At 45.6% G+C, this 25124-nt stretch overlaps 1 protein-coding gene and 1 long non-coding RNA gene across 2 annotated transcripts in view; one reads left to right on the top strand and one right to left on the bottom strand.

Moving 5' to 3' along the window:
• The window catches only part of LOC143287138 (uncharacterized), a 327313-nt gene that overhangs the window by 33226 nt on the left and 268963 nt on the right, over nt 1-25124 (bottom strand). Inside the window, exons 10-12 of the mRNA XM_076595083.1 lie at nt 15800-15926; nt 6684-6782; nt 65-264 (exon numbers count right to left, since the gene is read on the bottom strand). Coding sequence (XP_076451198.1) covers nt 65-264; nt 6684-6782; nt 15800-15926 — 426 coding nt within the window. The remainder of the gene's footprint in view (nt 1-64; nt 265-6683; nt 6783-15799; nt 15927-25124) is intronic.
• LOC143287289 (uncharacterized) lies at nt 18274-23250 on the top strand. The gene is made up of 2 exons (XR_013055934.1): nt 18274-18807; nt 22339-23250. It is a non-coding gene; the product is annotated as an uncharacterized LOC143287289 (long non-coding RNA).

Raw genomic sequence — 25124 nt, forward strand, 5'->3', positions numbered from 1 at the left:
ATAAATTGACATAAAAAGTTTTTTCTGATCCACTACCACCATCATCACCCACCCCCCAACTCACAGCAGAATTGCCACGCCGTGTGCGCATATTGTGTTTGCCGTTTATGGCCTCGTCTTCCTCCTTGACCGGCTTGAAGAGGTACTGCGAGCCGTCCTTGTCCCCCTCTAGCGGGCGCGCCTCCCCGTACTTCTTGAAGAACAGGCGACATTCTGTACACAGCAGGCCCCGGTCCTTGCCAGCATGGTGCCAGTCCTTCGACTCTGAAACACAGCGAAAGAAAATGAAATGCAAGGTCACCGTTAGAAAATACTATCAGAAAAGGGTGTGAGGAATGTGCAGAGTACTCAAAATCATTGATTAAATAAATAAACACACATAAAAAATCTGTTGGCAGTTGGGAAGATGACATGATGGGGGGAAAACAGATACACAACAACACCACATGCTTGTTATTGTTTGGACAGTTGGCAGAAGTATAGGTGGAGTCACTGGAGTTTATCTATTCTGGTATAAAGTAGAAACTAAAGGGACATAATTATAAGATCATACACATACGTATGTTCCCAGGAGTTTATCTATTCTGGTAAAAAGTAGAAACTAAAGGGACATAATTATAAGATCATACACATACCTATGTACCCAAACATACACCAAACATATTAGTTAGGCCTGCGTAACAAAAACACACCCCACACTAACACCTCTTGTGGTAGATCGACCCAAGCTTTCCATTCACTGAAATTTTCCCCATCAAGGGGACTTGTCTGATGACTTGTTTAAGGGGAAAACATTGCAGTACTATGCCATGTGCTGCACAACAAATAACACTTAGCAGCTGAAGGAAATCACTGTCATAGTGTTATGGCAACAGTAATGTGCATCTACCATAAATACAGCAATGCACTACCCACTGCTTTTTTTTTGCACACTGCCAGCTTCTTCTTCTTTTTTTTTTTCCAGAGCTCAAACTCGCACATTCACTCAACCAGTGTCATCCAGTGAGCTTTCATGTGCATGAAAATTTTTTTTTTACCCTACCATGAAAGCAGACAACAAATGTCACTGTTCGTTTAGTAACTGAGAAGGTAACTGTCACAGTCAACAGCGAACAACACTTTATCCTCAATCACTAACTGCAGCAAGTAAAACTTTCACACATGCTGCCTCCTCTCTTTCGTGGGGGGAGAGGGGAGGGGTGGGGATGGGGCAGGAGAGTGTTTAGCTCTATTCTGTATTCTGCATGCCATTTCAGTTGATCAATTCATCAATCACTTATTAATTGCTGTGCCTTTAACGGATTCAGCTCCATTCGCTTCACACTCATTCAGTTAACTGGCAGATTTATTCATTGCTGCTTGCAGCCGAGCTGACTGCGGAGGCCATACCAGGACTGTAAACCATCAAGTAACCAAACACAAAGACCACAAACACACTGCCAGAGTTCTCTCAACATAAAACAAACAGCAATCACTTCCATGGCAAAGGTAACCACACCCTAAAATCCATAGCTAATTAAAACAGGTAATGCTGTCAGTGTAAGCTATTCCACATAATTTATCACCTTCACACTGAAAGAAAAAAACCTGAGTAGCAAACATATAGAATATACATCCAGTAAGAGAGAGAGAGAGAGAGTCATGCTTGAGCATGTGCCTGTGCATATGCATGTACACACACCTAAACAACACAATATGAGTGTGTAGTACTGTATGTCTGCATGTGTGTGAACCTCATTTACATCACAATGTAAAAATATAACAAGAACACAAAATACAACACATGCTGTTCCCTTATATCTTATATGAGACGTGAGGCGTGAGGAAAACATAGACAGGTGGGAGGGGGTAAGAAAAAGTGACAGGGAGAAAGAGGCAGTGAGAACAATTCAAACAAGAAACATTCGAATTTTAAAAAAAAGAAGAAGGAAAAAAAATGTTCACAGCAACTCAGTCTCCACAACAGACCACAAGATGACACACAAATGTACGCCATTTTTCTCCCCCTTTTCTAACATTGAAAAATGATCCACAGTAATTTAGCCTTTACCAAAAGGAACTGAGCTCAGTGAGATGGGAGATTTCGAGTAGAGGTGTATGTTTTCTTTTTCTAATATGTCAATTCAAAACATTTCACTAATGTAAAATCAATTTTCTATTTAAAAAGGAAAAAACAAAAAACAACAACAACCCCCCCCCCCCCAAAAAAAAAACAACCAAAAAACAAACACAACCAACAACAAACAAACACTAAAAAAAAAAAAAAAAAACCCACACTATAATGACACACACACACACACACACATATATATATATATATATTTTTTTTTTATCTAAAAATATTCATCATCTTCGTTTTGTTGAACTTCTAAAACTTCACCTTAAAAAAAAAAAATGGCAGTGTGTGAAAATATAGGCATTCAGTGCAAAAAAAAAAAAAAACCAAACAAAAAACAAAACAAAAAAACCCACCTCTTCTCTAAAAGTTTTTCTCAATCATACGCCCTCTTTCTATCCCGATGAACAAGATAAGGCACAGATAATATTCCACAGATCCGGGCGAACTCCCCCACGTCCCCCCCCCCCCTCCCACATCCCCCCAAACCCTCACTCCTCCCAACTGCCAATTCACAACCCGACCAAGTGCGTACTCATGACATGGGAGCATGGAGGGGAACGAGGGGGGCAGAGAGAACAGCTGCCTGCAGGCTGTGTGACATCAGCTATTGATGAACACAGGCAACAAGCTTCGCTGGCTGGCACAGGGAAAAATAAGCCCCTGCATTTTTCATGATCAGCCCCCTGGTCGCAGGAGGAAGTGTGGGCTCATGAATTTCTTGTGCAGTGCCGTGTGCTGACAATTTAATCGTCGCTGCGAGGTAGGATGAGCTTAACATCTCCCTGCCTAGCGCCATGTTTATCACCCGGCTCCATAGTGCACCACTGTGTGCAAGACCAGCAATTAAAACATTCTTTTTTCTTTTAATGCTCGCCTCACTGGCAGCGTTGATCGCTTTACCATGCTACATCAAGCAAAATCTGTGTCTGATAAAGAGGTGAATGACTTATTTCTGATGTATCACTGCCTGTGAGTGTGCGCACGCATAATGTATGACAGGAGTGTGATCCTGACTGCACATGTCAGTGCATGACCGTGTGTGTGTGTGTGTGTGTGTGTGTGTGTGTGTGTGTGTGTGTGTGTGTGTGTGTGTTTGTCCAGTCATCTGCTACGTGTCAACATTCCATAAATATTATGTCAAACAATGGGTTATAATGAAAAATATAACAAACAACTTAAAAAAAAAAAAAAAAATCAACCCAGGTGCCCTTCTTCCTCCCAACAGAAATCTGAAACAAAGCAGCCAAAGAAAATGAATTTTTCATAACGCTACATCTTTATTCCCATCACCACTAGGCAAATTATATTCTTCATAAATTTTATCACTTTAACTGACTGACCTGAGGCTGAAGTTGCAGCGCATGATAATATGAAGTTATGGTGTATTCTTGAGTGCACTTTTGGCATGAGCATACTCATGAAAGCAAAACATTTCTGGTGCAAGAAGTAGTAAAACTGTTCAGTATGGCTTTTCTTGAGATAAACATCCTTCAAAGGAGTATATCTGAAAGAATCTGAATGGGAGATAAACATCCTTCAAAGGAGTATATCTGAAAGAATCTGAATGGGAATATTAACCCTATTTTCTAGGTTCTACATATATATGTATGTGTGTTGGGTGCTGTGAACTCAACTTTATTATCCCTTAAAAAAAGCAAACTTATTTATTTGTATATAGCACTCACAATACCAAGCATAAAATAAACACTTAAAGAGACCTGAGCGTATTCACAGTATTGGGGGGAAATTATAAAATAAAATTAAAAAAAGGTGTAAAATCATGTGGAACGTGTTGTGTGTACATTTATTCATGTGCACACACAGTACATTTGCTCATGAGCATGTGTCTGTGTGTACGCACGCGCATTGCCGTACAAACCACACCTGACCCCAAGACTCCCTCAATCCAATCAATCACAGGACTTCCTGTGTAAGATCATACGACTGGTTTCAAACATCTTCCATCAGACACCACTCCTCATATCAAATTCTCCACTGACAGACTGCAGCAGCCAGCGATATCAAAAGACCCTTCCTGGGTGTGTTGTCATTTCCTGTGCCTGTGCCTGGCTTCCCCGGCCCAAGGTTCCAAGGGGGTTTCATGTTGCCAAAGTGTATATGAAAGCCATGATGGCCATCTCTGCCTGTCCTGAAAGACGTGAGCCCATAAATCAGGGCGGTCTGGGGGGCTCTCAGCAAACAAGGGCCGGAGAGGAGAAAAGTCATGCATAGTGGATGAGTGGGACAAGGCAGGCGGGAGGGTCACCGGCACAAGCCACACCACCCCCGACAACTGACAGACACCTTATCTCCTCCAAACCCACCCCAACCAAAGTGTTGCTGCTACAACCCACAAACCCAGCCCTCCCCTCAGCTCTCTCCCCCACACCCACATAAATCCCCAAGCAGCCAATGAAAGCGCCAGGCAGCCAAGACTGAAGAATGTGAATATTTTATGGGGTCTTGGCAAAGCATTGTGGGAACAAGGCGGGCGGCTGAGGGCGATGTCCCAGAGCTCTGACATCCAGTTCTGGTCCCAATTTGTATTGATGACTTCCCCCTTCCCCTTCTCCAACCACTACCCCCTCCCCTTTCCTTCCTCCCCTCCCTCGCTGGCACACAGTGCAGGGCAGGCAGGCAGGCAGGCAGGCAGGCAGCCCCAGCCTGGGCACGTGCAGTCCGTCTTGTCAAGCCAGCAGGGGACAAGGGGAGGGGGAGGGAAGGAAAATCAATGCCTCCAAAGCCCCGGGGCTCAGTCTGGCTCAGTCTGTCCATTCAACGAGCAAACACCACAGCGCTCCGGTGCCAGCCTTGCAGCATGAAAGCAACAATATTTATCAGGATATGGCCCTCCATTGCTCATTACACATTTATCAGGGCTGTATTGATCCTCAACACCGGCGCCCACAATAGCCACCACCTTGACTCCACGCCGCAGTCTGCTCCTCTCCCACCGCCCTGCTAATGCACCGCCCTCTCCCCACAATGCGCTCCCCCACTTCGCTGCAACAAAGCCCCCCCCCCCACTCCCCTCCACCTTACTTTTCCCTGGCTGCCTGAGCAGGTCTGCAAACCCGTTCTGACCTCCAAGACAAGCACTCATCCCCATGAAAATCTTTTCCGGCATAACGGTGTACACAGCAAACTGTGAGCGGTGAACACTGAGTGCAAACACTTCACACACAACACTGCCATGTGTTTTGGTTTTCACAAACTGTCATGTATCTTAGTTATTTCTTTTACAATCCTGTCATGAATTCTCGGTCCATGAAGGTCTTTTTATTGATTTTGTGTCTTTGACACCCCAGGAAGTCTGGCCACTTGACAACATGCTTTTTTTTTTCTTTTTTTTTTTTAAAAGACATGAAGCATACAATGGCTCAAAGCATACTATTCACTGTGCCTCAAACAGAATGTCCTCACATTGCTGATCACATCACCATATAATAATTTTATGTCTCTGCTTGGAGTGCTGGAGTGTGTATACTACCACACCATAGAGACTGGTGTAACATTTCAAAAGCCAACGACCACTAGCCATATGGAATGCCCCAGGGCACACATATATATACAATCAGTCTGTTGCAAGATTGCTGTTAGCCAGCTGGACTCCTGAAAACCTTTTATAGTGGCCTGGATGGACTCCACTTTTATTTGAGGCCAACACATCTCATCGGTATTGCAGTCCACCGTATTCCAGCTCAGCTGTTCGAACACTACCATACTACAGACATCATCAACCAAACTGTAAATTACAATATGGTCAGCTCTACACTGTCGCTAGGTGATGCCATCAAACACCATGGCATGGTATTTTTATTCGACTTCACACGCACAAACACAAACAGCAAAGTGAGTTTTGCAGCCAACAGAGTTTTAAGGTCTGTGAACTTTGCCCAGCTGCTTACAGGTGCTCAGACCACAGCAAAAAGACAATGCTCCTTTTTCCAATGTTGATGAGACTAATACAGAAGAAATAACTGCAGAGGGGTAGGTCACATGTCAGGTGGGAGTGGCTTAGAGACAGTCCCTATACCAATAGTGAATAACTCTGTGCTATCAACACAAATGGTGTATAATAAGAAAAAATGCTATACTTGCTATCATACTGTTCTTTATAACACTAGAAAAAGAGTAAAGAGAAACCCATTCAAATGAGATGCCTCTTGAACTGTGCACTCCAATCATACTGCTTCCTGTGCACAGCCCAGAAGCCACAAATGATGGAGGCCAACTTGAGCCCCGACACTTGCCAGTACCAGTTCAGACAGACTCCCATGATTCAAACAGATCAATAACCCTCACATTTTCCAAAACTTGAAACAGACAGCCATGTGTCAGTCTGAGAACTGACTGCTACCAATAACTGGACAACAGACACTGCCACAGCTGTACATTTACTTCAGGTCACACATGACAAAGCAAAGCCATACTTTCATGACCAGTAGGTTGCAGACTGTAACACAGCTGATGATGGTATACAGACGATGGCAGACTGACAGAGAGAGACATGCAGTGGCAGGCAGACAGAACAACCAATCGACAGACAGACAGACTGACTTACCGTTGGTGAAGCAGTGCTGACAGGTGTAGTCCTTCAGGTCTCGTCCTGCATCGCTGTCCTCAGAGTCATCAGAGCACTCACTGACTGAACTGTGGTCCACTGCAACACAACCAGCTGCACATCTAGCATTGAGCTACACTCTTCTTCTTCAACATCACATCAGTCTGATATCATCATCATCTTAGATGAACACACTATAAACAAATAAACGAACGAAATGAACTTCAACATCACATAGGTACAGCCTTAAAAAAACAACCCCACCACACAATTGTGACAAAACGTAGTTCACAAACTAATAATAACACCAAAAAACAAAAACAAAAACAAAAAAACCCCAAAAAACCTGCTGCATCACAACACCTTCATAAACTTGAAATACTCTACTAGTTTACCCGCACACAGTACTGAGAGGTGGACCTAAACACAACACACACACACCAAAAATTGGTAAAAAGCAGGATGATATTGTCAACATCACCATTTTTGTCATTTTCTTTCATGACCAAAACAAAGCAAACATCAAGAACCACTACTATACGCCTACCCTTTTCACTGAGTCAACTAAGTCCTCTTGATGTCTTTATCAATCATTCAGACTTTTAACAGTATAAACATGAAAACATGACACACACACATATAAGCGGAGATTATTTCATGTTCCAAGCATGAATGACTCTGCATAAGGCACTAGTAATAAAGACATTCAAGGCAGGAAAATAAGTTTATCACCTCCCAATTCCCTAAATTCCACCCACCAATCCCCACCCCACACACAACACCAAAGATGCCATTCATATGTGAAATTCTGTGACACGTACACGCACACATAGATTTGTGCACACACATAGCACTCCATCACAGAGGCAAGCCAAACATGAATACCTGTCAACATCATGATCAATTCATCAAACCAATCAATCAACTTGATACTGACAAAGTGGTGTGTGTGGAGGAAGATGAGAGGTACAGCTGGGAGGCTTGGGGGTGTTCACAACAATTTCAGCTAGATTTGTGTGTGTGTGTGTGCGAGTGTGCCTCTGTGTGTGTGTGTGTGTGTGTGTGTGTGTGTGTGTGTGAGAGAGAGAGAGAGAGAGAGAGAGTGGACACACTTTCTTCAGTGATGGGCTTTTTAATGGTTGCATTATGAAACATTATTTTTTTCTACAGCATCATGATAAAAAAAAATTCTTTGAGCATAAAATGTTTTGTTGTGGCAACAAAAGAACACCCGGCAGCCAATTCCAATAGCAAGGGTGCAGACACTCTTGATAAAGGAGAAACAGGGGAGGGTGGGGTTCAGGGTGCGTTACAGTAACTGCCACCCTCTCAACCCACAGAGCACTGTGAGCCCTGACCAGTCAGTTCACCAGATGCTATCTCCCCTCACCACTGCCTGGGGCTTCAGGTCCCCAAGTCATTTGTCAGGCCTCTCCGGGCTTAAGAAGCCGTGTCATGCTAAAGGGGGAGGGAGGGGGGAGGGGGTGGACAGAGGTGACAAGGCTACAGTCAGATTTATGTCCTCTGTTCCCTGTTGTAGACAGAAGAAATGGCACTGCAGGAGCCGCCAGTCAGATATGTATCTACACTGTTATATATTATGCGTCTGGGTATAAATGTATACATGCATACAGTTACACACACCTGCTGGTTTATCTACAAACATATATCTACCTCTACGTCCTAAAATAAATCACTGATCTATGGACGTATATGTCTGCCTACCAATCTTAACAGTTTCAAAATTTTCTTGCAAAATTTGCATGGTGGCCTAAATCACTGGACCTATCTGAATCATCCGTATGTGTTCACAAAACCACACACACACACACACACCACTTTGTTGAGTCTGTTCACTTTTTCTTTCTTCCTAATATATATATATATGTATATTAGAAGTAAAAACCAACAGCAGCATACAGCTGAAAAGTGCAACTAAACTGGCCATCGACCCAACAACATCAGTGATATTTTCATAAATTCTATCACCTGAGCCTGGCAGCAGGTGGTGTACCATTTTAGAAGCACAGGTACACAGAACACAGCATAGATACAGAGCACAGCACAGCACAGGTACACACAGACCACCACACACACAACACAGGTAAACACAGCACAGCGCAGGTACACACAGACCACCACACAGAGCACAGCACAGGTACACAGAGCACAGCACAAGTACACAGAGCACAGCATAGGTGAACAAAGCACAGCACAGGTGAACAAAACACAGCACAGGTGAACAAAGCACAGCACAGGTACACAGAGCACAGCACAGGTGAACAGAGCACAGCACAGGTACACACAAACCACCACACACAGCACAGCACAGGTACACATAGCACAGCACAGCAACACAGACCACCACACACACAACACAGCACAGGTACACACAGCAACACAGACCACCACACACACAACACAGCACAGGTACACACAGCACAGCACAGCAACATACAGACCACCACACACACAACACAGCACAGCAACATACAGACCACCACACACACAACACACCACAGCAACATACAGACCACCACACACACAACACAGCACAGGTACACACAGCACAGCACAGCAACATACAGACCACCACACACACAACACAGCACAGCAACATACAGACCACCACACACACAACACACCACAGCAACACACAGACCACCACACACACAACACAGCACAGGTACACACAGCACAGCACAGCAACATACAGACCACCACACACACAGCACAGCACAGCAACATACAGACCACCACACACACAACACACCACAGCAACATACAGACCACCACACACACAACACAGCACAGGTACACACAGCACAGCACAGCAACATACAGACCACCACACACACAACACAGCACAGCAACATACAGACCACCACACACACAACACACCACAGCAACACACAGACCATCACACACACAACACAGCAGAGCACAGCAACACACACGGACCACCACACACAGCACAGGTACACACAGACCACTACAGGTACACACAGCACAGATACACACAGCACACCACAAGTTCACCGCAGGTACACACAGCACACCACATTACACAAAATACATCACACGTACACTGCTGCAGGCAGCCATGGACCACGGACACAGACTGAACAGGCAGCATGGATACAGACTGAACGTGACAACACACACACACCAACTGTGTGCAACACACCCTTCACCATTGGGGGTGGGTGCTACACAATGTGTGTGTGTGTGTGTGTGCTGTCACACCCCTCCCAGCCCCCAGTGTGCTGATATCACTCCATCAATGTGCCTACAACTGGCTTCCCCACTAAGACCCACAGGATTCTGCCTGGCTCCTATCTCCCCCTGTTAACACATGTTTGAATCCTACCTGCAAAGTCAACCCAGTTTCTAACTTGCTTGTTTGTACAGGCACAGAAATGTGTTTAGTTAAGAGATTTGGCCGAGTACAATACGATCAAACTGGACTTATCAAACTGGACTTGGGTCTGACAATTCTACAGGCTCTCTCACTCACTCTCTCTCCTTTCTCATACAACTACTTAACTGACACAATGCCATTTGAACTGGTGGTGTAGAATCAACGCATTCCTGCTGGCTTCAGAACATGTCAACAGCTATCAGCGCCATGCTCAACACCACAGTCAACAAGGTTCCCGACTTGCTCTCTCTCTGTGTCCGTCAGTCCAGTGCCTACCCAGCAACTGATAATTGTATCAGCACAGTGCTGATTGAAAGATGCCCCCTAGTGGAAGGAGTCATCTACATTGCCACTGGCTGTCAGGTTTACTACTGGGCATATCTTTTATCAAGAAGGTGTTTAGAACCTCCAGTACAGACTCAAAACCTTGTGATATCATGTATCAAAATGGTGTTTAAAACCTCCAGTACAGACACATACCTGGTGATACCACTATCAAAATAGTGTTTAAAACCCCCAGTACAGATTAAAACCTGGTGATATCATTATCCAAAAGGTGTTTAAAACCTTCAGTACATACTCATACCTGGTGATATCATTATCCAAAATGTGTTTAAAACCTCCAGTAAAGACACATACCTGGTGATACCACTATCAAAAAAGTGTTTAAAACCCCCAGTACAGATTAAAACCTGGTGATATCATTATCCAAAAGGTGTTTAAAACCTTCAGTACATACTCATACCTGGCGATATCATTATCCAAAATGTGTTTAAAACCTCTAGTACAGTCTCAAACCTGGTGATATCATTATTGCAAAAGGTGTTTAAAACCTTCAGTACATACTCATACCTGGCGATATCATTATCCAAAATGTGTTTAAAACCTCTAGTACAGTCTCAAACCTGGTGATATCATTATGCAAAAGGTGTTTAAAACCTTCAGTACATACTCATACCTGGCGATATTATTATCCAAAATGTGTTTAAAACCTCTAGTACAGTCTCAAACCTGGTGATATCATTATGCAAAAGGTGTTTAAAACCTTCAGTACATACTCATACCTGGCGATATCATTATCCAAAATGTGTTTAAAACCTCTAGTACAGTCTCAAACCTGGTGATATCATTATGCAAAAGGTGTTTAAAACCTTCAGTACATACTCATACCTGGCGATATTATTATCCAAAATGTGTTTAAAACCTCTAGTACAGACTCAAACCTGGTGATATCATTATGCAAAAGGTGTTTAAAACCTCCAGTACAGACTCAAACCTGGCAATATCATTATCCAAAAGGTGTTTAAAACCTCCAGTACAGACTCATACCTGGCAATATCATTATCAAAAAGGTGTTTAAAACCTTCAGTACAGACTCATACCTGGCAATATCATTATCCAAAAGGTGTTTAAAACCTCCAGTACAGACTCAAACCTGGCAATATCATTATCCAAAAGGTGTTTAAAACCTCCAGTACAGACTCAAACCTGGCAATATCATTATCAAAAAGGTGTTTAAAACCTCCAGTACAGACTCAAACCCATATTCAGACCTGCTCTCCACTGATAAGTGGCGTCCTCCTCAATCACCCTGTTAAAAGCTGCCTGTAAATGTCAGCTGCATTCCAGACAGCTAGGGTCGTGATAGGGGAGAATGTGCTCAGACTATCCTGAAACCTGCCTGGCACAGTGAGACAGGCTGTCAGTCTGTTGATACCAGCACTGTTTTTCCCCCCCTCTGAAGTTAAACAAATGACTTGAGAGCCAGATTTCTTGTATGCTGGGTGTCAACAAGCAACCTTCTCAGTTCTCAGATCACCTTTGTACCAAGTCTACTGACAAAAGGAAGATTTTGAGCATTTAACTGATTTATCAGCAGGAACAGCATGGTGTGGTGTGCGAGTGTGTGTGCGCGCATGCGTATGGTGTGTGTGCGTGTGTGTCTGCACGTGCGAGGTGCACATATGAATCAGTGCTGGGTAGCATGGGTGGATGTGGAAGTGGAAAGGGGGTGAGAGAGAAATGCAGGAGATGAAAGGATGAAAAAACCAAACAGAATCATGTAATGAATGGTGTCATGAATGATGAAGACAACAGGGGGAAAAGACAGAGAAAAGGGCAGGGTGAAGGGAAAAGGGAGAAACTACGTCAAATGGAGGGAATAGAGGATTAAGGAACATCCCCCAGCCCTCAAGGTTAATGCCTGATGGAGGGAAAACTAAAGCGCAAAACTTGTATTTCTGAAGTCATTTTAAAATAGATATCCTTGGGTTATGGGGGCTGTGGAGGACACCCCTCAGCAAAGATCTGACTAGTCTTCAGGGGGGCTTCTGATGATAAAAAAAAATTCCCACTTCCATCAAAACCAGACAACTACCTGGTTGTCCTTTGTGATACCTGTATACAGAACAGAAGCGACAAATGTCTCAGAGTCTCTGTGATCATGAAACAGCCGGACACATGGCTCCTCTAACGATGATGACAACGACCCCCATTGCCCCTCACCCACATATTTTGCCCTCGCCCACATTCTTGCACTCATCCACATTTTTGCTCCAGCCTAAACAGACTGTGAGGAAATTAGCCAAGGCCACCTCTCTCTCCCTCTCTCCCCCAGTTAATTTTCCTTTCCTTGTCCAAGCAGACAGGTCAAAACCTTTCCCCGCTCATCACTAGGAGCTGGCAGAAAGCCCCCCCCCCCCCCCCACACACACCCCTTGTTAACTGATGCAACAAGCCATCCCCTCTTTAGCCCACCCCCTCCCCACCCCTCAGCCTGCTCCACTGGGTGTGCGAGGAGGAGGAGGAGGAGGGAGGAGAGAGAGAGAGCTAAACTGCAAGCAGCCAGCCATCCTGTGGCTCGCACACAGGAGAGCAGTTTCACACCTAGCAGGCTACCCTGGGTGGTCCCCCCCCCCCCCCCCCTGTCTGACAAGGGCCGAAAAAGCCCCCAGTCTGTTTTGTTGTGTGCTAGGTAAACTGCTCGCCCTGCCCCCTTACCCCATCCCTTGTGTTCTGTAGCAGACAGAAACAGACTGGAGGGAGTTAGGGAAGAGTGTGTGTGTGTGTGTGTGTGTGTGTGTGTCTGCCAGTGGTGAATGATTACATGTCTGAGTGCAAGTGTGAGAAGTGTGGTGATGGGCTCCTCCCAGCCAGGGAATGCCTTGCCCCTGACGTCACCTGCTCCACTACCCAAAATGTAGCTGGAGTGGGGTGGTGTGGGTAGGGGGCGAGGTTTTGCAGTTCATGTGACCCCCAGCCGGCTTTCCCTTTGGTAAACTTGCTTCAAGTTCAACTGCAGGCTTTTTTTTTTAATGCTTGTGTGTCTGTGTGAGCATGGTGCGTGTGTGTATGCATGCATACGTATGTGTGTGTGTGTGTGTGTGTGTGTGTGTGTGTATGTGCGCATATCACATGTACGCATGATCATTGCCACTCTCTCTGAATGAACACAAAACCCTCATAAATTGGGTGCTTGTAATGTAAGTCTCAATAAGTGTGAGAGAAAATGTGCTTGGAGGCATGCACACACACGTGTGTGTGTGAGTGTGTGTGTGTGTGTGTCTGTGTATAGAGGTGTGTGTGTGTGTGTGTGTGTGTGTGTGTGTGTGTGTGTGTATAGATATATAGATAGATAGAGAGAGAGAGAGAGAGGTGTGCATGTGTGCACGTGTGTGTGTGTGTGTGAGAGAGAGAGAGAGAGAGAGAGAGACAAACTCCCATCTCCCACACCACACAGTAGATAAATAAATCAATTGTATGCAGTGCATTCAACACACCATCAAAGGCACAAATTGTATGAAATGCATACACCGAGTCCAAACCCAGTCAACATTTTCGCCAACTCCCTTTCAGCAGATCAGAACCATTCAACACCTCCCCCACCCCCCACCTCCCCTTCAAAAAACTAACCCCATACATCACCCCCCCCCCCCTGCCCCCCCTCACCCCATGGTTTTCTAGCCGTGTGCCGAGCTGCCCCCATAATGTGCATGAGTGGCTTCACCTTTCTGCCGCAGCTGTTGCCACCATCATGAGCCTGCCATTCCCATCACCATCCCCCCCCCCCCCACACACACACACTTCCCACCACCTCAATGCATACACCGCCACCACCACCAACTGCAAATCACCACTCACTCTTCTCACTCAATCCATGCTACACACACTTGTTTAGGAGTGCTGCAGTTCTCATCTCATAAATATAATCCATATTGCAATCGGGCGATGTTATGTGTCATTTTGCTTTTTTGTCTATGTCATTTTTTTTTCTTCTTCCTTGTGTTGTGCAGTGTGCTGGATCATTTTTGTGATGTAAATATACTGGCAGTTCTACTCTACCCACCTCATTCACATAATCCCCCCCCTTCCCCCCCCCCTTTTTTTTTGAGGATAAACCAATCTGATGGGACATTTTACCATTATTTATGACAAAAAAAAAGAAGAAAAAAGAAGAAAAAAGAAAAAAAAAGAGAGAGTGAGCAAGTGATTGTGAGAGAGAGGAGAGAGAGATTTAGTGTGTGTGTGAAGGTTAGTGTGTGTGTGTGTGTGTGCATGTGAGAGCATGCACATACATTTGTGGAAGCAAGTACATGTATGAGCAACTGTGAAAGGAGCAAGACAAGTACATGAAGGCTTTTTTGTGTTTGTAACTCGATTTAAAAAAAATTAATTGTGACTTAAAAACAAGCTCAAGTCAAGTATCAAACAATACGGGAAGTCATGCTTGTCTGTTGATCACATCGTTAATATCATCGTCAACAGACATGCACGATTTGTGCTTGGCATTCTGTGAATACGTCAAGGAATTTTGGAGGCACTTTTGTAGAGGGAATGCAACCATTATCTCTGTTGTCTCCATTCAAAAAGTAAGGATGTCTCCATTCAAAAAGTAAGGATGTCTCCATTCAAAAAGTAAGATCTATAGAAACCCGTCTCCGCAGAAGCAAAGATGTTCCACTATGGGAAATATTCAGTTTCCTCTCCTTTTCCTGTGTTGCTTGGCAGCGACCCCCACATTCACAGCGCGGACTTTTTATGTGTGCGACCATTTTTACCTCTGTCAACCAGGCAGCCATTCTCCCGTTTGTGGGGGCAATGTTCAAATAAACCACACACTGCATCAATGGTACAACGCCGTTACCCTGACAGACTCAGAGAGATGACAAGGCTTTTCGTTGTGTATGTTTCCAACACACATACAGAGGGTGCAGGGTAAGGCTGAATGAATGTTGTTGGGGTTTTTTTTTCACATAGAGGGAATAAAGGAATAAGCAGACTGGGTTTCCTTCCATACAGAGACAGAAAGGGAGCGAGAAGAGAAAGTGAGAGAGGGATTGATATACAGGCAGCCTATACTCATGAGGACACAATTAATATGGAAATAGAAAAGAGGTACTTGTTCTTGTCCTTGTTGCTTTTGGTCCAGAAAAGAGGTACTGAGCGCTTCACATGGCAAAAATACAGAAGCAGAATGATGAAACTGCCTGAAATGAGCTTTAAAAAAAAAAAAAAAAAAAAAAAAAAAAACACCGATCCATGGATAAGGTCACATTTTGAGCTGGGCTGAAACATTAGACAGCTATTCTCTTATGAATGACAAAAATGATGAGAAGATGACCAATGTATGCGCTCATACATGTACACACACACACACACACACACACACACACAGGACAAGGCACAATCAACTCACAGAATTCCACGTCAGGCTGGGCAGAGCGTGTGGTCTTCTTGTTCTTCTTCAGTTTCTTCACCTGGTGACGACTGCTGACTGCGTTCTGTGTCTTCTTCCAGTAGTAGTAGTACTCAATCAGCTCTCCCTGGACACACACAGAGAAAAACCACACATGAAAGGGGAGGGACTGGCTCCACAAGCATCAACAATTCTTTTTTTGCTCAACCTTTACCACCTTCACCTTCAAGCTGTAAGCCTTTTTCTTAAATCTGTTTCATCTGACAGACAAACTAACATATGGTTTGTTTCAACCATGGCCTTTACAACAGGTTGGTACTGCACAGAAAAAAAAACACAATTCAAAACAGGAGAATGAAACAGCGTGTAAAAAAAAAAAAAAAAAAAAAAATCACTCACTAATTTATACAGCCAAAAAAATGCAAGCATTTCTTTCAAACCACAAAGCAATACACACACACACACACAACAAACACTAACACACACCACAGCCACACACACTACAGTTTAAGACACAACCCTTCCTCCCATTACAGGGACACCCCAACACCATACCCCACCACTAAAACCAGCAGGTGCCATGGCTAACCAAGCCATGCAGACTGGGCAATAACTGCCCCCAGACAAAAAGCTCTCACCTCTTCAACCCCATATCCAAGGCACAGTTCAGGGGGGTGGGGGGGTTCCTGTGGAGAGCCTGCCCCCCCTATCTAGCACCATGGGTCTTTATGGGTAGCCCCGGCCCTCTCCCACCACTCCCCTATCCCTCTCCCACCACTCCCCTATCCCCCGGCCCTCTCCCACCATTCCCTCTCCCTCTCCCACCAATTCCCTCTCCCTCTCCCACCACTCCCCTATCCCTCTCCCACCACTCCCCTATCTTCTTGGCCACCAGCAGAAACAGCTACACACATATCACCATCCTCCCAAATGACTGATGAAAACCATTGTAACCACCAAAAGCTGTGGGCTGTAAAAAATGAGGTGGGGGTGGGGTGGGGGAAGAGGAGGGTGGGGGTGGGGAGCTGGGCTGGGGTGAGTAGGGGGAGGGATGGAGAAGAGATCATGGATTCAGGTTACCTGCTGCCTCTTAACATGTCAGGAATTAAAAAAACGCCACCACCACCACCAACAACAATAAACACACGTGAAGTTAATTCATCTGTAAAAATTTCAAGGTAGGAATCTCTAAGGATAACAATTCTTTGATCCGGCAGTTTGTTTTTAATTAGACAGTGATTCTATCATCTGTATGCTCCCCCTTTCATCTTATTTTCAAACACAGACTGAGACAGACAGGCTGGCTCAACGTAATTATTTCTCCTTTCCCCCCCCCTTTTTCTTAAGAGGGGGGTGTATGTTTGCTTGTTTTGCTTTCAGTGAAGGGAAAACCTGGTTTACTTTTTCTCTTGTTTCCTTCATGTTTATGTGACCATCACCATGGCGGCAGAGACACAGAGGTATGGAAGGGGTTTATTACTTAAAGAAGATTTTTTTTCCTTCAATAGAAGAAATGTTTTCATTATCTTTCATCTGCTGTTTTGAACTAGCAACAGGAGAAGCTTTCAAAGAAATGTGTGTGAGAGAGATGGGCACATGCAAAGAGAAGAGAGCAAGTGAGCAAGCGAGCGAGAGAGGGAGAGAGAGAAAGAGAAAGAGAGAGAGAGGGAGAGAGAAAAAGAGAAAGAGAGAAAGAGAGGGAGAGAGAGGGAGGGAGAGAGAGAGAGATAGAGAGCGAGCTAAAGACACACACAAGCGTCCACAGACAAACTGTGTGTCAACAACTGCACACATGAAAGGAATATTCCCAAATAAATCACCGTACAAATGGACAAGCTACAAAACACTGAACACTCACTGTGAGGTCAGACAGAAAAACAGCTCCACCACAGTAAAAAAAACAAAAAAAAAACAAACAAAAAAAAAACAAAAAAAAAAAACCCACCCCAAACCAAAAACAAACCACCACTGAATGTCGACTCAACACTTCCCAGTCCACCAGCAACTTGTAACTGGTCACCAGTAGCCCTCACAGCTTATAGCTGGTCACCAGTAGCCCTCACAGCTTATAACTGGTCACCAGTAGCCCTCACAGCTTATAGCTGGTCACCAGTAGCCCTCACAGCTTGTAACTGGTCACCAGTAGCCCTCACAGCTTGTAACTGGTCACCAGTAGCCCTCCCAGCCCCAAAGAGACACAGACAAACCAACACAGTGACCCACTGCTGAGCCAACCGCAACGGAGTTTCCCCCACCCCTCCCCTCCCCTCCCAGCCCCCTGTCAAGTTCACACAACCATGTGACACAGGTCAGGACTACACAGAGGGAGCGGAGCGCCAAGCGCAACAGCAGCAGCAGCGGCGACAACGAAGGAAGAGAAGCTGCATCACACAACTCCCCCCTCTCCCCCCCCACCACCACCAGCAAGCAGCCAGCCCTAGGCAACTGGCACTGATTGATCAATTACCGCCGCGTCCACACAAAGTAGTGGCACACACAATGGGGGCTCCCCACACCACTTCATTACCCCCATCAAAACATCATCAGGCTGCCACTGCAACCCCAACAACCTGTCTCACTCCTCAACTCCATCCACTCCACGCACGCACACACTGCCATGCACCGTGGGGACCAAGAGGTGAGACCTACGAGACCGCGAGCTCTTGACTTGCAAAGTGGTGGTGGTTGCTTAGGGGGTGGTACATGTAGACCTCTCTTCCTGTCCACGTGTGTGTGTGTGCGTGCGAGCGTGTGCGTGTGTGTGTGAACTGTGTCAATTGCCATTCAACAACGCACGGCTGATACTACAGCCATCAAACGGCAGCTCCTAGTCCCCATAACTTTCCCTCCGGGGACTGTTGACAGTCCAATGAAAACTACCACCACCAGTCCACCAACACGACAGTGTGAGGAGAAAGCGGAAACGGGAAATAGCTACAGATCTTTCCTGTGTGGACATGACTCTACTCTGCACCTGTTCCACGTCTGCTTCTTCCAACTCCCAACTTGTACGTATACGTATTAGCGTATATACAGGTTTTGTTCCCCCAACTTGAAAAGAAGTTTTAGTTTAATCGTAACCTGCGTTCCAGATTTTGCTACGTCTTCCCTCTTTCATTAATTAACCTCACTTTCATTCCCCCGAAATATTTGGTCAGTAAACGACGTCGGCATTTTGCAACAACCCAGCCAGCCAGCCACAAGATCAGAGCGGAGCAGTGTGACCTCCTTCAGCACTTGTCAACCGTGTGGGTGTGCTGGTGTGGACATAGCGTGAAATGCCGGGCTTGCGTGCCAAGGAGAGGGGGCTCAAAGGCCTGGGCGAACACTACCAGGGGATAGACGTACACATCACCCTATCACGGTTACAAGACACACACACACACACTGGGCGTCATGTCACACCACTGTCGTCATTTAACGGTCCCAGTCTACACAGCAGACCATCCACCCATGACCGAACTTCAGAGGATCTCTCACCAGACTGTGCATTCTCCACTCCCTGGGGGCTTCACCACACCTTTGTCATCACAATACAATGTCCGCTTCTGTTTGGGGCGTAAAAAAGAGAATAAGAAAAAAGAGTACTACTTCCAAACAGGTTTTGTGCAGTTCTAAGCATTCCACCCCCCTACCCCCACCTCTCCTCAACTAGAAACACAGTGAAAATGGTCGGGTACGCTCAAGTTTTATACAACATATACAACGCGAAAATAGTTGCGCATTATTATCTTATCTTGTACTGTCACTCAGACAATCACCGTCTCAAGTTAATTCTATCACCCACCCCCAAGTGCCTGAACACATATATCTCTCCCTCTCTCTTCAAGTACAGTTTACAACCAATTGACTGACGACCATCAGGTCAAGTTGTTAAGGGCCTGGGTCTTGCTATCTCTTTAACCTGTAACTTGCTTTATGTGTGTATTGTAGTTTATCATGGAAGTCCATTCAGTCTTCAAGACGTACAGACTCGAAGTCGAAGCCTCAAGCTCTATCCAGTCCGACTTGGCTTGTCACAGCAGTCAAGCTCTAGTTCTCTCCTTCACACACACACACACACTCAAAAGGCTTTGTCTGAACAAAGGAGAAAGACAAAAAATAAAAACGTGTGTTATCAAGCCATGCAACTTTTTGTGTGTTTTAAACAGGTCACTTGAAATACGGAGCAAAAAAAATCTCACTATCAACAAGTAAACATACCAAGGGAAGCAAGTGATTGGTGTGCAGTTGTTAACTGTACTATGCAAGTCCAACCAGTCACTTTTAATTCTTCTCATCAAACAAACATGACACCTCCCGATCGTTTTCAAATAAACTAATCAAGGCACTCTTTCTCTCTTTTGTGAGAACACAAACGCCCGCTCACGCACGTGTACACTGGCGTCACTTTCTCTCCCCCCCTAGCCCCCCCCCCCCCCCCCCCCCAAAAAAAAAAAAAAGCTGGGGGTCGGGGGTCGGGGCTACCAAACCCCTCCAGGCATCACAAGGCTATGGGTTACAAGGAGAGGGGTGTGCGAATGATTACGCTTTCAAACGACTGCCGGCGAAGCAGCCAGCACTTTGATCTCAGGTACGTGCGATGTGGCGTGCACCGCGGAGAGGGGAAGGGGGTGGGGTGGGGGCGAGCCAAACTTGCAGCCCGTCGCATTAATACCACTTGGAAGGTGTAAAGTCAGGCCGCGGCTGATAATCAAAGGTCTCTCGGGTGCAGGCTATGACTCACACGGATCAATACCTTCCAGCAGGCACACACACACACACACTCGCTCTCACACACCACCACCGCTACCACTACCACCCAACCACCAGGCAACACTGGTCCTCGGCCACGCAAAACACGGCACCTCACAACAGACACCCAGTTTCAGTTTCTCAAGGAGGCGTCACTGCGTTCGGACAATTCCACAGACGCTACACCACATCTGCTAGGCAGATGCCTGACCAGCAGCATGACCCAACGCGCTTAGTCCGGCCTTGAGTGCATGCAAATATTTGTGTACAAAAAACATCAGAATGGATTTCTTCTACTGAATTTTGCCAGAGGACAACGTTGCCATGGGTTCTTTTTCAGTGCGCCAAGTGCATGCTGCACATCGGTTTATCGTTACACCTGAACGACCAGACGCTGAGTTCCATTTTCCAGTCAAACTTGGGAGAAAAGGCGAGAGCGGGATTCGAACCCACACCCTCACGGACTCTCTGTATTGGCAGGTGAGCGTCTTAACCATTGTCACCTTCCTCCACTGAGACAAAGTGAAAGATGAAGACGTACAGACAGAGCGGGCGGCGGCGACATCAAACCACAAGTCTGGCCAGCTACTACTGTACTGGGACATGTTTTCGATAGAGCTACACCACAGCTGTGGAATGTCATGTCGGGTGGGGTGGGGGATAAGGGGGTGTCAACTTATCTAACAGCACCACGGTTTACACTCTCCCCCAAGACCCTGCCAACAACCCTCTCACCCAGGCCAAACACTTCACTGGCAATCATTTTTTTTTTGGTTGTTGTTGTGGTTAGTTGTATATATTCTTTCCCCTTGACGGCGAATCTGACGTACTCCAAGGAATAAAACTCCCGACAACAATCTTCAGTCCCCCGATAAACCCCTTTGAAGACAGTAGAAGGGGGGGAGAGACGGAATACCACTGCTTTCTTGTGGCCGGCCCCGCTCTACGTGGGGGTTTTGTGTAGAAACAACCCACCAACACCACTACCCCAACCGCCCAAGGGCCCCTCCAGAAAGGCCATTTGACGGGCCGCCGCAGCGAAAACATGCCTCCGCGCTTGTAGGTGTGAAGTGGCGAGCCCGCAAACCGGGAGGGCGGCCAGTGGGTCAACAACTGTACAGATCTCGGGGGTCTATCGATTGGCACAGGGCCGCCGACAGGGCCAGGGCCGGCTGTTTGTCAGGGAAGAAAGGGGGACCCGGGGGCCTGCTGGCTGGCATCAAACCACAGGCCTGTCATGGTGAGGAGGGTGGAGGGTCCTGACCTCTCTCCCCCTCCCTCCCTCCCCACAGACCTGTCACGATGGGTGGAGGGGGGATTGGGGGGGGGGGGGGGAGGGCCCTGACCTGTCCGTCCCTCCCTCCCGTCACTCTGACTGTGGGGCCCAGCTTGGGGTTCCAACAATGCAGGCCGTGTCGGGTACACACTCGGATATATATACATTTTATATCTATATATATGTATGTACATGTACACACCGGCAGGTGCAACCCCCTCACCCTACCCTCATCACCAAGACAAGGTGCTTGTTGAATGTATATAATGAGGGTTGGCTGATTTGTTGTATACATTCTGTGTGACCTTTCTGAAAAGCACTGATCTACAGGCATAAAGTGACGGGAGAAACAAAACAAAAATCTGTGTGTTTGACACATTTGGGTCACAAATCTTTAGCCCCACCCCCCTCTATGTTTGTTTTGGTTTTCACAATAACTGATAATAAAGATGACGATGATGACCATGAAGCCACATTTCGTCTTGAGACAATGTGCTCAGACTGTGTGGTAATCTGTATGTCCTTTCAGGTCCAACATGGGCAGAGAAACACCTGCTGTGCTGATCAATCACACATGCAATCTGCGCCCACCTCTCCAAGACACGCCTCTGAGCTGGACCTCAGTCGGCAGTGTGTTCCCACCCAGTCTTGCCATCTGAGCCCACATGACCTGGGCAGGAGCCAGAAGGGCTGACAAAAGCTGCACAGGATGTCTGTGGTGGGGCTCAAACCCTGGACCTTCCAGTCACAACCAGTGCATGATGCTAACCACACCACCACCACCACCACCACAATGTTGGTCGACGCATCATCATTACTTCTACAATTTTGCATCCCTGTTACCTGTTTCATGTAATAACCCTTTCCAGTTTGTACGGGACTACTGTGTGTTTTGATATTGGGATTATAAAGAAAAACAGTTATCTATGTATGTGTGTGTAAGAATATATCTATTATGAGAGAAATAGACAATACTGTGTGATTCATACACACACTGACTGTATAATTTACTAAACATTATTGATAAAAACATTTCTTCTTCCCCAATATTGCATTCCCCATTTTTCATGCTTATGTAAGGTGTTTAAAAAGAAGAAGAAGAAGAAGAAGAAGAAGAAGAAAAAAAAGCTTTTAAGTTTAAACAGTAACTTTGACTCCACTCCCTCCCAATCCAAACTTTCCTGCATTTCTTTTGTGTGTGTCGGTGCGTGTGCTCAAGTCTACGCCCACGTCGTTTCTCCTCTCCACCATTTATTTTACAACCAGTTTCACCTTGCTGGTTCCATTTCTCCTCTTGTGCCTGCTCACCACTCCCCACACCACACCCCCACTCCCCTCCCTGCTCACCCCTCCTGTCATTTTTCATTTTGAGTGCCAGAGTTTCCATGACTGCTGTCACCCGAAGCGCGCAGGGTCCACATTCAAACCCACCCTGGCCCGACACCCGATCTATCAAAGCCAGCGATGCTATCACATCTTGTTCGCCCATCAAAGATTCTTTACCTGGTGGTTCTTTTTCTTTCATCTATTAACAGCTACAGAAATTAAACGCTGGAGTGCAATTGAAAACCTCTGAGTGGAGGAGGGGGGGATCACCAAGGCACATCAGGCAGTCAATCAACTCGTGTCCTTTGTGCAAGAGAGTGTATGCCGAGTTGAAAGTGGTGGTACTTTCATTTTACATCTTTTCACATATATGTGTGTAACATTAGACTCTCTCTCTCTCTGTGTGTGTGTGTGTGTGTGTGTGTGTGTGTGTGTGTGTGTGTGTGTGTGTGTGTGAAAAGTGTGAAAGTATGCTCTGTGTATGTGTGTGCGAGTGTATATAAGCATGCACAAAGTGACTTTCTCGCTCAACTGAAACCACCCTTTGCCAAATCTCTAGGTGTAATAACTGTACAGATAATCTTCCGTGAGGGCATTCGCTGGGCAATTTGTTGTCACTGGTGCATTCATGCGTACTGGTGAAATGTAGTGCACAGACCTCTAAAACTACAACACACACACATACACACTCATAAAACTGGTCGTTCTCAGGGCAGTCAATGTTCTCTGTATGTCCTTACTGTTTGTTCTTTGGCCAGGGAGTTCCTCTCCAGCACAATACAACTACTTTCCTGCCAAAAGACTGCTTAAAATGGCTTAGCACAGGTAGCTGTGGGGCAAAAACACACAAGTCATTTCCTCAGAAATCTGCCGACTGGTGTTTGCATCACTGGAGTAGTTCACAATGCATTCCAGATACACCAACTTATTAATGAAAAAACTACATAGTATTAAAAACCAAAAAAACAAAAAAACACAATAAAAAAAAAAAAGAAGTGGTTGTCACATTTTCTGGAGACATTTTTTCCTTTCCATTTTCTGTCATCTTTTTGTACGAGACATGAAATACACTGTAATGAACTGTCACTGTCAGATAAGCCAATGCTTAAAATTCATAAGGGGAAACATTTTCAGAATATAAATATAGAATCCACATTAATCTGACGCCACCACTCCATGATATTAATGGTCTTGAACCTCCAGGTAAGACACACACACACACAATAAACAACTGGTGACAGCCATTTAGAACTCAGTTGCAAGCAGGTTATTCCCCCGCACTGTGTGTGTGTGCATGTGTGTGTGCACCTGTGTAGATGTGTCAGGGTGTCAGAATGCCCCACATGGGGTTGGCATCATGGCCACTGCCCTTATCACTATCAATTTTTGTTTCCAAGCAGGTTGAAGCTGACTTCGCTTCTTCAGCTGGTAACAGCTCAGTGACCATAAAGTCCAGACATACAGTGTGCAAACAGCACACAAAAGCCAATCAATATGCAGGCAACCGGAGAAATGATGGCCATATAGCCATTCATTCAAACCACGGATGATTCAATAAATCAAACTTTACTGTGAATGAGGCATGCTGAACACATAACTGCAGCCCCTTAACAATCAGACAACAGCAGAGGCAGTCTTGAAAACAGCTATGAAGTATCATCATCAGACAAAAACGATCCGAGTGGACAGGGAAGTTTAATTCTTACACATGCCTGAATGTATTGTTGTAATCCCCACTTCTGTCAAATTCTGTCCATAACAACTATGTACAATGCTCTCTTTCACTGTTACTCATTAGTGTTCAGGTAGTCACTCACTGAACAAGTGCACTGTTTGCAAGTGAAGTCTGTTACAATGACTAAGAAGTACTGTTTGACCACCCCCCACCCCCACCCTCCAGTTGTTAATACATGTGTTCATATCAAGGCAGGTACTTTTTTCATTTTCCATTATCAACGTCCAAACAAACTTTTGTTTGGGCCAGTTAAA

The sequence above is a fragment of the Babylonia areolata genome, chromosome 11 (genome assembly GCF_041734735.1).
Source record: "Babylonia areolata isolate BAREFJ2019XMU chromosome 11, ASM4173473v1, whole genome shotgun sequence".
Taxonomy (NCBI): domain Eukaryota; kingdom Metazoa; phylum Mollusca; class Gastropoda; order Neogastropoda; family Buccinidae; genus Babylonia; species Babylonia areolata.